The sequence below is a fragment of the Capsicum annuum genome, chromosome 1 (assembly GCF_002878395.1).
Source record: "Capsicum annuum cultivar UCD-10X-F1 chromosome 1, UCD10Xv1.1, whole genome shotgun sequence".
In the NCBI taxonomy this organism is placed as follows: Eukaryota; Viridiplantae; Streptophyta; class Magnoliopsida; order Solanales; family Solanaceae; genus Capsicum; species Capsicum annuum.
In genome coordinates this window covers 45,831,485-45,845,432 of record NC_061111.1, presented here as the reverse complement: position 1 = coordinate 45,845,432, position 13,948 = coordinate 45,831,485, and the positions used below count along the sequence as shown (strand labels likewise).

At 31.3% G+C, this 13,948-nt stretch overlaps 1 protein-coding gene across 1 annotated transcript; it reads right to left on the bottom strand.

The window, feature by feature from the left end:
* Nucleotides 1-411: 411 nt before the first annotated feature.
* On the bottom strand, nucleotides 412-13,725 carry LOC107845485 (pectinesterase/pectinesterase inhibitor PPE8B-like). The gene is made up of 6 exons (XM_047410672.1): nucleotides 13,563-13,725; nucleotides 13,440-13,511; nucleotides 12,801-12,834; nucleotides 11,225-11,285; nucleotides 10,714-10,963; nucleotides 412-824 (listed from the first exon to the last, which is right to left on the bottom strand). The coding sequence occupies exons 1-6, from the start codon at nucleotides 13,723-13,725 to the stop codon at nucleotides 412-414; spliced, it is 993 nt and encodes a 330-aa protein (XP_047266628.1).
* Between the last annotated feature and the right edge of the window lie 223 nt (nucleotides 13,726-13,948).

Genomic DNA, 13,948 nt, shown 5'->3' with positions numbered 1-13,948 from the left:
GTAATCATAAATAGCTTAAAGACGGAATTTTCAAATCAAATTAGATAATTATTCATAGAAAAGACAAGTTTACATAACAAGATATGAAGTACTACAATCTGATAATTAGTAGGAACACATACTTAATGTTGTTCAGGAAAAATCTAAGTAATGTGGAACATCGGCGGGAATCCACTCATCACTATTTATAAAATGCCTGACAGTGAAATTCGATGCTATGCTCGGATCAGCAGTGACATTTGCCCATTTCACACGTCCCTTTGTAACAGCACCTGGTCCTCTATTCTTGTATTCTTTATAATATGGGCGACGAACAACGGATTTATTTGTATCAATCCATTCAGTCCATCCTCTTGGATCTATCAAGTGGTCAATGTAACTTTCCATGACCACTGTCCTAGAGAATACTCCCTAGGGACGACCTAAATATGTGGTGATGTCGTCCATTTTCTCCAAATCCCGGGAAGCTTTTATAGTGCAATTTTGAAGCACTAGTCCAGTTTGGCCATCCTTAAGATCTCTCTCTTGTGCCGTGATTGTATTATACTGCTTGTCCAATGGAATGTGTGCTTGAATTAAACAGTTCTGGAATAGGGCACGCGCATTGCCACAAATAAAATCTACCGTGCCATAAATTTCACAGTCACGGTAGAATTGATGACGGTCCCTTCTAGTATATAGGGTGTCTTGATACCCCTCGAATCGACATCTGTAGAACGAAACCATATCTGATTCTACTCTCAATGCCACAGCCTGAAACTTTCTCGGTCCAGCATCATTCCTAAAGGTGATATCTTGCGCTGTGAAGCCATTCCCACTGATCCCTACAAATTACGAAATATAAGAGTAAGAAAGATCGCAGGAAAGTTGATAGCTTATTGTTTATGTTATCGTTCTCTGCAGTCTGCATTAATCAAGATAACAATATTCACTCATTGAAAGAATTGGTAGTGCAGAAAGAAACATGACATAGGTTGCAGCAGAATGAGCAAATTACAAAAATGATATGGTGTCATTCAGTAGCTGATAAAACATGTAAGTTTTAAACCCTCAATCAGCTTTCGTTTAGCTGATAAAAAATTTTTATAGTTAGAGAGTAACAATAGCTGTCTTACTCCATGTTTGAAATAAAGGATATGAGGGCAGGGTGTATAGCATGTCAGGATTTAAAACACGATACAAAATCAGATTTTGGACATTGTCTTCTGAAAGGGGGTAAGTCTTGAATAATCTAAAAGGAGAACACATAAAACAATATAATATCCGTGTATGTCCGTTCTTATTCAAGTATCCAATGTCGGCCATAAAGATGAACATTGGACAAACAATTTGGCTTCCCCTCATTAACATGACCATCGAAGTAACACCTGATGCCATTTATCATCTTTGTTCCTAACATGGCTTAGCCAGGTTCCTCACCTCCTCCCTCTAACTATATCTTAGTTATACAAGAGTGCTAAATAAACACGAATTTAACCTAGCTATGCAAACATCCATCCAATTGAGTGATAAAGTGAGCTAATTAATTTGAATAGTACATGAGAAAAGAGGGCCAAGCATGCCAAAAGACTCTTTTTCAAAACTATTTTGCCAAATACCTAAAAGTTTGAAAAAATTGGCATATACCCCCCATTTAATTCTACCTGACTTTTTTAACTTAACAATTTCAGCCACAACTTTTATTATAATTCACTTTAACCCAATACTTTCAACTTAATAAATTCACCCACACATTTCTAATAATACACTTCAACCCACTCCATCATCCACAATTATATATACAAAAATATCTAGGTTTTCCAAAAATATTAAAAAGAAAAATTTCCAAAAGGTAAAAATAGAAGGTGATTATTTTTCCCTCCAAAAAGCTCCGATTCCGGCCACTTTTCCGGCGTTATTTTTTGGCGATTAGCTGTAAATCAGTCCACAAATATCATAAGCTTGTCCATTGCATCCATTGTTACCCCATTTGTTTCTTATCTTCTCAAACACACTTTTCACCGTTGTTAAAAAGCTTTAAATCACTCACATTACTCAAAACCACTTGAGAAAGTGCATTACAGCAGCTTAGGCGACTCGAAGTTCATTTATCTATTCCATAAACCCAACAATCGTTGATTAGAAGCAATAATTTCAATTTCAAGATTTTCGTACGGATACCTGCCCAGTCATCGACCCATCATCGTCAGTCATCGACCGTGCATGCATCCCGACATAGACCCTAAGCATTATCTACCATCGACCAAAGCTTAATTCTAGGATGTCTATTGCAGAATTTGTTCTGGTTTCTGGTGATTTCATGGTAAAATAGGTGGAGACTCCCAAATATTAGAAATGGAGATCATTTATCAAGGTGACAATTCACATTCCTATTCGCCGCAATAGTTCATATGACAAATTCGTTACAAGCGTAATACAGAGCGGGGATCTAGATTGCACGCCGAGCGACGTGGTGATTAGTTATCTAATGCATTCGAGGGAAAAGGTGAATTCTACGATCATAAATAATGATGTACGTGTGCTAACATACATGATGGATGCCGATGTAGAAGTCTTTAGGCTTATTTTGAGGATAAATGTAGTTGAGAGGTCCTTTGAAGGACCGCTGAATTCATCACCCCCACCTCGGCGCCCAGCAGTCGACGACGATTTGAATGATTACGAGAATGATGGCGATCATCCAATTAATATGGAAGATAATTCTATGCATATGAAAGACTTTTCATCAGACTCGCAAGAATATGAAGAAGACTGTGGAACGGGATCACAACCAGGACACTCCTTCATCGACGGAACCAATTTTTATTGTGGTTAAACATTCGCCGATAAGAAAGAGTTGAAAATGCTACTAGATGTAGCAGCGACGAGGTAGTCTTTTGATTATTATATGGAGAAGAGCTTCACCAAATTCATGAAACCGAAATGCTTATCTCATGGTTGTGGCTGGTTGTTGCGGGCCAAAAAGTACGACACCTTGCAGAAGAAGCTTTCTTGGTAGGATTGTTGTTAGAAGAAAGCTTCTTCATTTTTTGCTTATTTTGGTTGTTCTAGCCATTGTGCCAATATTTTCCATGTAAAATTTCTATGATTGTGCAATGAACAACTTTTAATATAAGTATTTCTATTTTCAAATTTCGTTTTCCTCGTTTTGGTTATTATTATTTTTTGTGTTTGCATTTGTAAATACAGATCACATAAATAGTCTATTATTGATCTTAGACTTGGTCTCGCATTGACCAAACATAGTAGTCGACGGTAGACTATATGAATCGATGACCCATGAATAGCTTGTTGTTTGAAAGAAAATAATTAAATTAAAAAACGTTTCAAGAAATAATCACACAATTTGGGGCTGGTGAAAGAATATAATTAAATTTAAAAATATTTTAAAAGATAATAACATGTTTTGGGGCTGGTGAAAGGAAATAATTAAATTAAAAAAAATTAAATAGATAAATTGCGTGTTTTGGGGTTGGTTAAAGAAAATAAGTTAATTTTAAAAAGTTTAAAAACATAATCACATAATTTGGGGGTGTTGAAAGAAAATAATTAAATTAAAAAAGGTTTAAACACATAATCACATGATTTGGGAATGATTAAACAAACAATCTAGAACTGTGGGTGACATTTAATAGACTGTCATCGATGTTGACCCATGTCAAATCCATGTAAAAAATATACTTGTGCTTTGAGGGTCCATCGACCCACTTGATCTACCATAGACTTACACCTTCAGGAGTGCATAGATTGGTCTCCTGATTATTCGTAGATCACATAGTTCTATGTACACTTTTATTGACCAACACTTGAATGTTGTTTAAAAATGAATAAATAAATTAAAAATAAATATAGTGTGAGTTTATACACATATGAAAGAGTGTAAACAAATCACATAATCATATTAGAGCTTATACAAATTAGAGATGGTGAATTAAGAAGTGTGTGTGTGGGTATTGATCGAAACTAACAATATCATAAGAGTAATGTTTGTCGAAGCACAAGTATATTTTAAGGATGTTGGTTGTATTTGATGACTACCCATTCCACATACTCCTTCAATCACCACTCTTCAATCACCACCCCCAAATCAAAAGAGTATATGGAATAGATAGTGGTTGAATAATCATCATCCGCAAAACATACTTGTGCTTTGACAACCATTACTCTTAGGATATTGTTTGTTCGATCAATACTCATCCATACACTCCTTAATTCACCACCCTAATTTGTATAAGCTCTAATATGTTTATGTGACTTGTTTACACTCCTTCATATGTGTACAAACCCACACTATATTTATTTTTAATTTATTTATTCATTTTTAAACAACATCCAAGTGTTGGTCTATAGCAAAGGTCTACGCATAATCAGGAGATCAATCGATGCACTCCTTAAGGCATAAGTCTACGATAGACCAACCGAATCAATGGATACTCAAATCACAAGTATATTTTTTACTGTAATATTTTGTATTTAACATATTATTGAGGGTCCATCGATTACGAGTGTCTACGCTAGACTTTGGTATCTCAGTGATGGTTGACATAGGTAATGATATACGACAGTCTATTAAGTGTCACCATGAATTTCAAAAAAAATTATTTTTTCAACGGTAATAAATGACTGCTTTTGTAATCCACCAGTGTTAATACTTCATTTTTACTTCATATATAAGGTGTTCATCCCTCATTATTTTATTTCATTCACTTTATTTTATTTTTAAAAATTCTACAATGTCTCGAGCATCTCAAATATCCAATTCTAAAAATACTCTAATTTGTCATTGTGGGAATGTAGATGTCTTGAGGACTTCACACACTGATTCAAATTCAGATCGCACATTTTATAATTGTGCAATTGCGAAGGTGAGCTGTGTGTGTCTTTCTTATAAAGTTAAGTTAATCGTTATGTAATTATTATTTTTTCTAGGATAATGGTGCATGCTCCTTTTTTAAATGGCTTGATGAGCTATCACCTCCAACCAGTCCATCAACGTTGAGTTCGGGACCCGAGACATCAAACTTTCAAGGCTTGATAAAATTTAATCTACTACATATGCTCCAACAATGCGAAGAAAATAAAGATTTCCTCATGAATTTTTTCAAAGAAGCCGAAGAATAGAGGGATCACTTTAAAGTATTGCTACATGACATGCAAATAGAGAGGGATCAACTGAAACAAAAATTAAGTATGTCCGAAGAAAGGGAGAATGACCTAAAAATGATGTTATGTGCTATAATGCTAGTATTCATTCTTTGAAAAAGTGTAACATGAATGTAGTGATATTGAATAAATAATAATAATTCTATTTTTTTATAGTGTTAATGCTATTTTTGATAGACTCATAGTCGATCAAACAATACGTCAACTAAAATTCAAGCAGCATGGTAATGATAGACTATGCATGCATATACAAAAGATTAAGTATGCATTCTATGATATCAACCATACACTGTACAAACTATGACAACACCCTGCATATTCAAATTTCATGCCACAAATCAGTTCGATAGAAATAGATTCAGTGCAGAATCATAACAAATTTCATAGAATAAAAGAATGTTTGTCATATCCTACCACCAGATCCTTCAACCTTCATATTTATGAAATAAAAAAAAATTGTCATATCTTAACTACTCATTATTCAACAACACATTAACAATATTAGCATTCAACTGCCTCGATTTTTTTTTTACTGCCTCTTTAATTTTCTTCCTTTTTGAGACATTTTCAACTGCCTCAACTTTTCTTTTTCTACTGCTACCAGTAGAATCAAAAGTGGTACCGTCTTTGCGTTTAGTAAGGATGCTTTTTTTAGTCATTTTCAACACAATGTACACCTTCAGAACAAATCTCTCATTTTCAGTTCATAGACCACAAATCTATCAATAGAAATAACTCAATCCTCAAATGAACCCCCCTTCCCCCCCAAAAAAAAATTAAGAAATACCCCACCATTAAACAGTTCACTACACAAATATACAATAACTGAACCAAAATCTAACATGCAATATCAAAATACAATAATTGTTAAAAATTAAACTAGTGCACATAATCAAACTAATTAGCTATTAATCTTTCAATTTTCACTATTTCAACAATCATATTTTAAAAGAATTTCATACGTCTAAAAATTGATTTCAATCTAGGGCATTCTCATTCCATAGACCACGGGTCTACGGATAGACCACGGGTCTATGGACAGAAACAGATTATTGTTCATATCAAAATTTCAAAATAACTCTTCAAATAACAATTCTCCCACCATTCAACACTTCCTTGCTAAAAAAAAACCAGAACTAAACCAAAACTCGTAAACAAAAGTTTCAAAATTTAACACCGTGATCGACGAAAAAATCTATCAAAAATGCCGCATAAAATCTCAACCATTGCTTCAAAATCAAACTCATTACCTATAAAATTCTCATTTTTTTAACTACTTAATAAACAAAATTTGAAAAAAAAAATTCCTACATCACTACGAATCGATTAAAAAAATTATTTAAATGGATCTAAAAATGATCGAAACTTGATTTTAACTAACCTTGCGAAGAAACAACGAGCCCTTAGCAGCTGGAGAAGAAGAAGAAACGAAAATGACATTTTTGGGAGAAGAAGTTTCAAAAGCGAGAATTGAGAATTGAAGAGGGAGCGAGAGAGGTTTTTTTTATATTGGAATAAGTGGAGGGTGTTAGTGTATTATATTAACGTTGTAAAGTTGTAAAAATGATGAACTGGTCCCTTGACCTACGTTTGGGCCCCACTTTTTTCATTTTTCTCCACTTTTTACACCCTAAACCTAAAAAATAAATCAAAAAGAAATTAAGTGGACATTTGACAAATTAGTTTTGGAACGTGTCTTTATTGCCAATTATCTATATAATCGATATAATCTATTAAAAGTGTGAAGCCCTTAGAAAAGTGATTTGAACTTTTTACCCTTCATTAAAGTACTTTGCAATAGATAAAATCGTCATTTACTCAATTATATAAATTTTTCTCTTTAAATAATATAAGCATACAAAGTTAGAATTAAAAAGGAAATTAAAAACGTCTTAAAAAGGAAAAAATAAAATTAAACCATAAAAAGGGAGGTCATGCTATTTATTGAATTAAACAAACAAAAGAAAGAATACAAAGTTAAAGTAAAAAAGGACATCAAAAAATCGTATACAAATTCAAAGTTCAAAAGGACACCAATTATATTATTTAATATTAATAAATAATAAAAAAATAAAAATTTACCATATTTAAATTATTCTTTTCTTGTAGGAAAATATCCTTCATTAAAATACTCCACAATAAACAAAATCATAATTTCTCAATTATATAAAAAAAAATTATTTAAATAATTTAAGCATATAAAGTTGAATTAGAAAAGGAAATCAAAAATTTCTTTAAAAGGGGGGGAAATTAAACCTTACTAAAAATTAAATAAATAAAAGGAAAGAATACAAAGTTAAAGTGAAAAAGGACATAAAAAAACGTATACAAATTTGAAGTTAAAAAAGACACCAATCATATTATTTTAATATTAATAACTAATTTATAGAAGAAAAATAGAAATTTACCATATTTACATTATTTTGTTTTTGTACGAAAAAGTTTTAAATTTTTATAAATTGTGAATTCTTTCTTAATACAACATAGCATTCACAATATAGTCCTCAAATAAATTTTTTCTTTGTTATTATCACTCAAGGTCTTTTTGTTAGCTTTCGCACGATTTCATGTTGTATAGGTTCATCAATGTGCTTACAATTTGAGTTCAATCGTGTTCTAAGGGTGAATCAAGAGGTTGGACTTATTGGATGGCATCGTTCGCGTGGGCATCATTATGGTTCTTTTTGAAATTCAGAACAAGAGATCATTGTGTAGCTCTAACCAAATTCATTATATAATCAAATTCACAATGTAGTCCTCATACAAGTTTTTCTTTGTTATCGTCGCTCAAAATTTTTGTGTTAACTTTCACATGACACTACGTTGTTTAGATCCCATCAATATGCTCATAATTTGAGTTTAATCTAGTTGTAAGGGTATATCAGAGGTTTGAGTTATTAAATGACGTCTTTCGAATGAACATAGCTATGATTCTTTCTGGGATTCAGGACAGAGACCATTGCGTAACTTTAACTAAATTCACTTTAAATTATTAAGTTACTGCCCAATGTGTAGAGGTAGATTATGCAATATGTTAAATAAAAATAGAAATTCTCTCATAATCTATGCTAATATTATTTTTCTTTATTTGTTATTGAAAATGTAATTTTATAGATAATATTATTTGTAATCACAAATTGATTATTATGTAATTTCAATGAATATTATTTAAAATACGTACTTCATAAATTATTTATTTATCGCTATTATTGACTTTAATATATTTTTTAGATTCGCTTGCACACGATCCAATTTATTTAGTAATCACATATTTAAAATGTAATTATAATTAATTGTGAAAATAGATTATAAAGACATAAAACAGGCGAGTTACCATAATTTTCGAATCTGTTCATAAGATTAGAAACTGCTGTCATTGTAGGGCCAATGAAGCAACAACAAATTATCTTATGTGATCATACGAAAAAGCTCATTATGAGTTAAGTAGATTTATGTTTGTGAAAGAGTTGTCACAATTTGGCCCTTCAGCTTCTCTCTTGACCATGCAAAGTCATTACACAAATATCATGCTTACGAGATGGTGAGAGATTAAAGGAAGTAGCAAAATTGCAATATTTCCTCATCAGTATATTAAAAGCCTAAATTTCGAAGAGTTCAAACTCTTTAGGTTTTAAAAATAAAAAAATTTGGTTGGTCTATTTTTATTTTTTTTTAAATTTTAAATTTTTAAATTTTGTGTGAAAGTAACTAAACTAAAATATTTATCTTTATAAGTTCACATAAATTTTACATTAGATAAGATAAGTTTCACGTGTGTCATCATAAATCTTACAAACTAAGAAAACGATAAAACTTTTCGTAGTATAGTTTGAGATACCATATTTACTTGACATTTAAATAAATATAACATTTATTAATGCAAGACACACGTCCAAAGTACGTACACTAAAATTTTTTTACCAATTCAAAATCTTGATAATATCTATGATTAAAGAAATAAATTTACTTGTGATTTGAGGTAAGTTTGTTTAAGAATTTTAGTATTAGTATATTCTTGAAGTTTACAATAAATGAATTATCCTATCTTATTGATAATAATTGATAATTGAAAAGTCTTTTTGTGAAATTTGAGATAGCTTATGATTGAAGAAAAAAAAATTTGTTTGTGATTTGAGGTAATTTTTCTAAAGATTTAGTATATTCTTGATGTTTATAATCTCAATGTATCCCCTGTGAGACTACGCTGAATATGTTCTTGTAATTTAAAAGTATTAACTTGAAAATTTTGATAATGCAAAATTGGTGAATTATTATTATTATTATTATTATTATTATTATTATTATTATTATTATATGTGCTTAAATACAAAATTTACTATAATGTATAGGGCATATTTTCTTTTAAAATATCGAAATGATTTAATAAAATTAAACTCATTGAAGTGAAGTACACATGCAGGGCGCGTCCTAAACTAGTTTCCAGAAAAGAGGGTGTGAAATGACAAAGAATATAGAATTCTATGCTCCTCATGCTCAGTCCACAAAAGTAGACTCCTTCCACTGGAGCAGAAAAAGAAGTTAAGGACCTCTGACTAATCTTCCCCACCCCCAAACCCCCTTCTTTCAAAACACAAAGAAGGAGCAACTCAGCACAATAGAACAGCATAAATATTCAAAAGCAAGAGCGATTGGGGTTGGTCGGATCCTTTTCAGCTTAAAACTATGAAGATCACATCTATACTCTAAGAGGTAACACCATTCACCTTGACTGTAGGCTTCAAAGAGAGTTTAAAAGTATAGCTAATCCCCAGAGAACATTCTGTAATCTTGGAGTTGGAGATTTTCAGAAAGAATATATATATAATTCATCAAAATCAGTGAAATCCATTTGTAGAACTCAAATATATATATATATATATATATCCAACAATTCTTTCAATTAACTGAAAATTAAACCTGCCTGAACACATAATGCACCTTAGACAGTAAATATAAAGCATCTCTTGTCTAAAGGGAAATCAACAATTTATATATGGTCATGTAAACACAATTTTGATGCATCGATCTTAGACAGTATATACAAAATATTTATTGCCTATTTGAACTCTATAACTTTCATGTAACTCCGCCCCCAACTACATTAACATTATTCCAACTTCTAAGAACATAATTCAAATTTCAAAAAGATCAGGAATTCATATAAAACTTTGACTCCATATATAAAAGCGTGATTGCTCAAGCAAAATTGAAAAATCATAGTTGGGATTAACCCAACTTATAATATAATAACCTAAATAGTTGAAATTGCACCACATAAACCATACATATGGACAACGAATAGCCTTCCAAGATTTCCAACAAAAAGGAATATGATAATATTCGGAGACAGTACACATATCAACAAGGTAATTAAACGAAGACAACATCTTGAGCATGAGCCAGTGGTTTAATCTTTTACATCATTTTCTTTTTATCTAACGAGAAAATACAAACAGACCAATGAAAACACTTATACATTAGAACATATCAAATAGAATAAATAACTACGAAGTTAAAAACTGATAATTAAAAGACAATTAGCAGGCATACCAACTGTTCCAGTGTCAAAGGTCTTGTTACCGTCGGCGAAGCTTCTATTGCCCCCTATTATCGTTGTCTTCATTCCTTCCCCGATAAGGACTATGTTAGTCTTCTTTTTAGCAACTTGAATGTATTCTCGGTATGTGCCTTGTTTGATCTTGATATAGTATCGCTCAATACTACGATCTGGTTCTGCTTGTATTGCTTCAGCTATAGTCCAGAAATCTCCAGACTGGGTCGGCTCAATGAATTTGGTGGCCTAAAGTCAAATTTTAATCAGAGGTTTCAAGTATATTTGATAAAATTAGCTTTTTTGCATCACATATGTATCTCATGTATCACACGTGCATCTCGTGCGACGTACGTGCATCTTGTGCGACGTACGTGCATCTTGTGCGACTTACATGCATCTTATGCGCATTTTGTGCACTATACATGCATCCTATTGTAAGTTAGTAAAAATATTTAGAAAAAATGGGCCCTCAAGCCATTACTTTAGTAGCTTTATGGTCTAGCCAACCCTGTCTCCAAATCTATCATGAGAAATAACCGCATTCGATGTTTCTGTCAACTGGCTTTCACTGCATATAAAATAGACGGATAAAAGAGTTATAGCAACAAACAACATTATACGTCACTGATCGGAAGAGATTTTTAACAATAGTGATTTTTGTGTTATTAGGGTGAAAATTTTGTGATTTTGTTGTTAGAAAATGTATATATGTTGCTTTGGTGAAGTGAAATCACCATTATATAACCATCTGCTAGCCTATGCATCATTTCTTATTTCAGGTCTTTTTTAGTAGGGAATATCATCTTGTGAGTTTTATGAATTTAGCACTGGGGTTTCTATCAAGTCTCTATCAACTCTTTAACAACTGCCTATATATATATATATATATATATATATATATATATATATGTATGTATGTATGTATGTATGTATGTATATGTATGTATGTATATATGTATGTACACACACATACATACATAAAATAGAATTTAAATTTTTTATACTCAGATTACGGGCAAAATTCAGAAATAGCATACTTATCCCTTTAATTATGAATTTCATAACAACAGTTTCATAATTACATTATATAGCAAGTTGTATTTTGTATTTTTGCAAACTGTTGCTATAAAAATATAAATACATATGATTTTTACTGCCCTTATGATCGATATGTATTTTGTATTTTTGTAAACTGTTACTACAAAAATACAAATACATATAAATACATATGCTACAAAATATAATTTGATAAAAGTATTGCTATTTTTTGTAATTTAATACTTAAGTATGCTACTTTAAGTATTTTTTCCATTTTTTTATTCGAATTTCTACTTGGATCCACCCATGTAACGAGGTACGGAATCAATATGTGACTTTCACTTTCAGCCCAACACCTCCTACATGCACTTTATGAACCATTGATAAATTAATCTACCAAAGACATCTTCTTTTATCTTGAGCTTTTGCTTATTACTCCATCCTTCTCAGCTTATGTCGCACCGTTTGACTTGCCACAAACTTTATGAACATTAAGAAGATTTTTGAAATTGCGATTTAACATTATTTGATCATTTCTATCACTAAAAATCATTTCACTAAGAAAATTTTAAAGTTAAGTTGTTTTCAATTATAGAAAGATGATATTCTTTTTAGGACGAACCAAAAAGAAAAGTTTGTCACATAAATTGGACACAACAGAAATCAATTAACAAAAATGGTTCTTGTGGAAACGAGGACTGCTTGGTGCGCCAGAGGAACACTAAATGGAATTGGGATTGGACATTTTATTGGTGAATCTTTGTCTAGAAGTTATATTAACCTTTAGCTAGCTGATCACGTATAAAATATTTGAGAATTTTTTATAAGAACTTTGTTTGCACGTCCAATAATCCTCTCCTTACTAAGTCCCAAAGGTGGATCATGAAGATTCATTGACTTATTTAGTACTAATTTTTGTGCCATTCACATCATAAGTATTGCCGCTAAAGGTTGTAGACTCTTTCTTGAATGGCAAAGACAGTACGTAAATCAACTCATTCACATTTTTACTCAATCATTATCATATATAATCAACTCTTCAAACTCGGCTCTAATAGCTGCTAATGAGCTAGCTCTACCTGAAGATATAACATGGTAACAACGTCTCGTTTAATTTTTCATTTCACCAAGTCATAACTTCACACAAAATTGGTACTCTTGAATTTACATCTTTTAACTAATCGAAGAGATCAGTTTTAGTCTAAATCATAGTCCAGAAAAAAAAAAACAGTATATATTATAATAAGATATTTGGAGAAGAAAAAAAATGCTCAAGAAGATGGATTTATGGAGGTTGATTGAGTTGCCAAAAAGTTCCACATTATTGTAACATCTCACAACCTTTTCTTTGTGAGATCCTTCAAGGGCAATTTGTCTTTTTATTTTAACATTATCCCAAGTAATTAAAAATCCTTTTGTTCATTGGTTCCGGAAATTTATTTTTGCAAACACCTTACTTTTTATTTCCAGCCAATTAATCTCTTTTATTCCATCAGTTTTGTGCATTAAGCCTTTTATGGAAAAGAAATAAATGTGAATATTATATGTTAGCTATAAGAACTAGCCTGCATCATAACTCACTCGGTCTCTGGTAACTTTTTCATCGGGAGATTTGATAGAAGATGTTTGTCAAACGTCTAGTGACTTCAAATTATGCACTGACTCACATCTTCTATTGACTTACCATAATTTTCCTCACAAATGTGAAGGCATTCCTTGAGAACAGGTTCTTTTGTCTGCGCTAGTCGATTTACAACTTCATTATAATTAAATACTTAAACACTGTTGAAGTAAAATAGTACTAAACCTTTTTTATCAGCAGAAAAGCTCTTAGGATCAGCTCTAAGAGAGTCAGTGCATAATTTGAAGTTACTAGATGTTTGACAAACATCTATCAAATTTTCCGATGAAAAAGTTACCAGAGACCGAGAGATAGCGAAAATCACTATTAAAGCCTTCATAAAATTCATCTTCACATATATTTTTTTTTGAGTTATGATGCAGGCTGGTTCTTATAGCTAACATATAATATTCACATTTATTTCTTTTCTATAAAAGGTTTATATAGATATTATTTTATTGAGCTTGTGATAATTATTTCTTTCCTTTTTATCAAAATTAGTAATTAATTAGTATTACTATCTTTTATTTTAGGGATGCAAATAATCTATATTAATTCATTTCAAATATGGG